The sequence below is a fragment of the Octopus bimaculoides genome, chromosome 24 (genome assembly GCF_001194135.2).
Source record: "Octopus bimaculoides isolate UCB-OBI-ISO-001 chromosome 24, ASM119413v2, whole genome shotgun sequence".
NCBI classification, from domain to species: Eukaryota; Metazoa; Mollusca; class Cephalopoda; order Octopoda; family Octopodidae; genus Octopus; species Octopus bimaculoides.
Window position 1 is genome coordinate 2,923,086 of NC_069004.1, and position 1,385 is coordinate 2,924,470.

Genomic DNA, 1,385 nt, shown 5'->3' on the forward strand with positions numbered 1-1,385 from the left:
AAATGCCTGAAACAAGTAAGAGAAGTAAAAGGAAAACCATAATAAACAAGCGAGCGCTTACCTCGCAAAGGTTGCTCAGCTGGTCGCGCTGCCGCTGGTAGTGGGGTTTGGTGGGGTCCACCATGGCCAGCATTTCTCACGTTCATCCCTCTGGCCGCGGCACCACCACCGGCGGCGGCAGCAGCAGCTCCTTGCATGTTGTTATTATTGTTGCTGGCTCCGCCGCCCGAGGCGGCAGGGTTGGTGTTGGCCAGAGGGTAAGCAGGGGAGGAGGAGGGAGTAGCAGAGGCAGAAGAAGCGGAATTCGTCCGGGTCGGGAACCCAGGGTAGTTATTAGCTGCATAGTAGGGAAACGTGGCCATTGCATAATAGGGTAGCATCATGCTGAATGCACACATACTGTTCCATTGATGGTACTGCCACAACCATGTCCGGACCACTTGTGCGTATTCACGAGCGTTCATTGTGGTCGGCACCGAAGCCGCGGGGTTGTTGCTGTCGGTACTATTACTACTATAAGTCTTCAAACTGGTGTTGTTGTTGTTGTTGGTTGTGCTGGCGGTGGTGGTGGTGGAGGCGGTAGTAGTAGTAGACGTGATACAAAGACGTGAAGACGATGGTGATGATGATGATGACGACGATGATGGTGGTGGTGGTGGTTGTTGTGATGGTGAAGCTACTTCTGCCGTTGTTCCCGTATTGTTACCGGAAACATTCACAGAACTACTGCTGTGAGCATTAAAACCAACTGTACCGCTACTATTATTAACACTAGTAGTAGTAGTAGTAGTAGTAGTAGTGTTGGTATTACTGTTAACAGCATTTTCGTCATCGCCGCCGCCGCCGCCGCCATGGACAGCTCGTCTTCTCAAAGTGTTATTGATTTCTCCAACGCTATCGCCACCAATATCTTCATCATCATTATCCCCACCACCGCCACCACCACCAGTTGATAACGTATGCCTTGCTGTTGTCGGTTTCGAATTGTTTTTTTCCTCCGGAGATTGGTTCGAATCTTCTTCTTCCACAGAACCATGAAGATAATTGTTGTTGTTGTTGTTGTGGGTGGTCGCTTCCGCTGCCGTTGCGTCAGTGTTTCCGTTGTAGTCCGAATTCGAAGGAGGAACCATTACAGGTGCTGGCTGTTCTTCTGAATCGACCTTTTCGGGTCTCTGACGTTTGTCAGCGGACCCAAGACAATCGTCAGCTGCCATGTTTGGTCACGCTCTTACTTCGAAACCACGCGAGACTACAAAAAAAAAAAAACGAGACCCACACGCGCACGCGCACTCTCAACGAGATTTCAACAGAATTATTGGGATTGGTGGAATCAGTTGCGCGTCGGACAAAAATATTCAACGGCAATTTTTTTTTCTTTTTTTTTT

At 49.4% G+C, this 1,385-nt stretch overlaps 1 protein-coding gene across 1 annotated transcript in view; it reads right to left on the minus strand.

Moving 5' to 3' along the window:
- The window catches only part of LOC106868754 (protein FAM8A1), a 12,319-nt gene extending 11,058 nt beyond the window's left edge, over window positions 1-1,261 (minus strand). The window contains exon 1 of the mRNA XM_014914163.2: window positions 62-1,261. Within this exon, the coding sequence (XP_014769649.2) occupies window positions 62-1,214 (1,153 nt within the window). The 5' untranslated portion in view covers window positions 1,215-1,261. The remainder of the gene's footprint in view (window positions 1-61) is intronic.
- Between the last annotated feature and the right edge of the window lie 124 nt (window positions 1,262-1,385).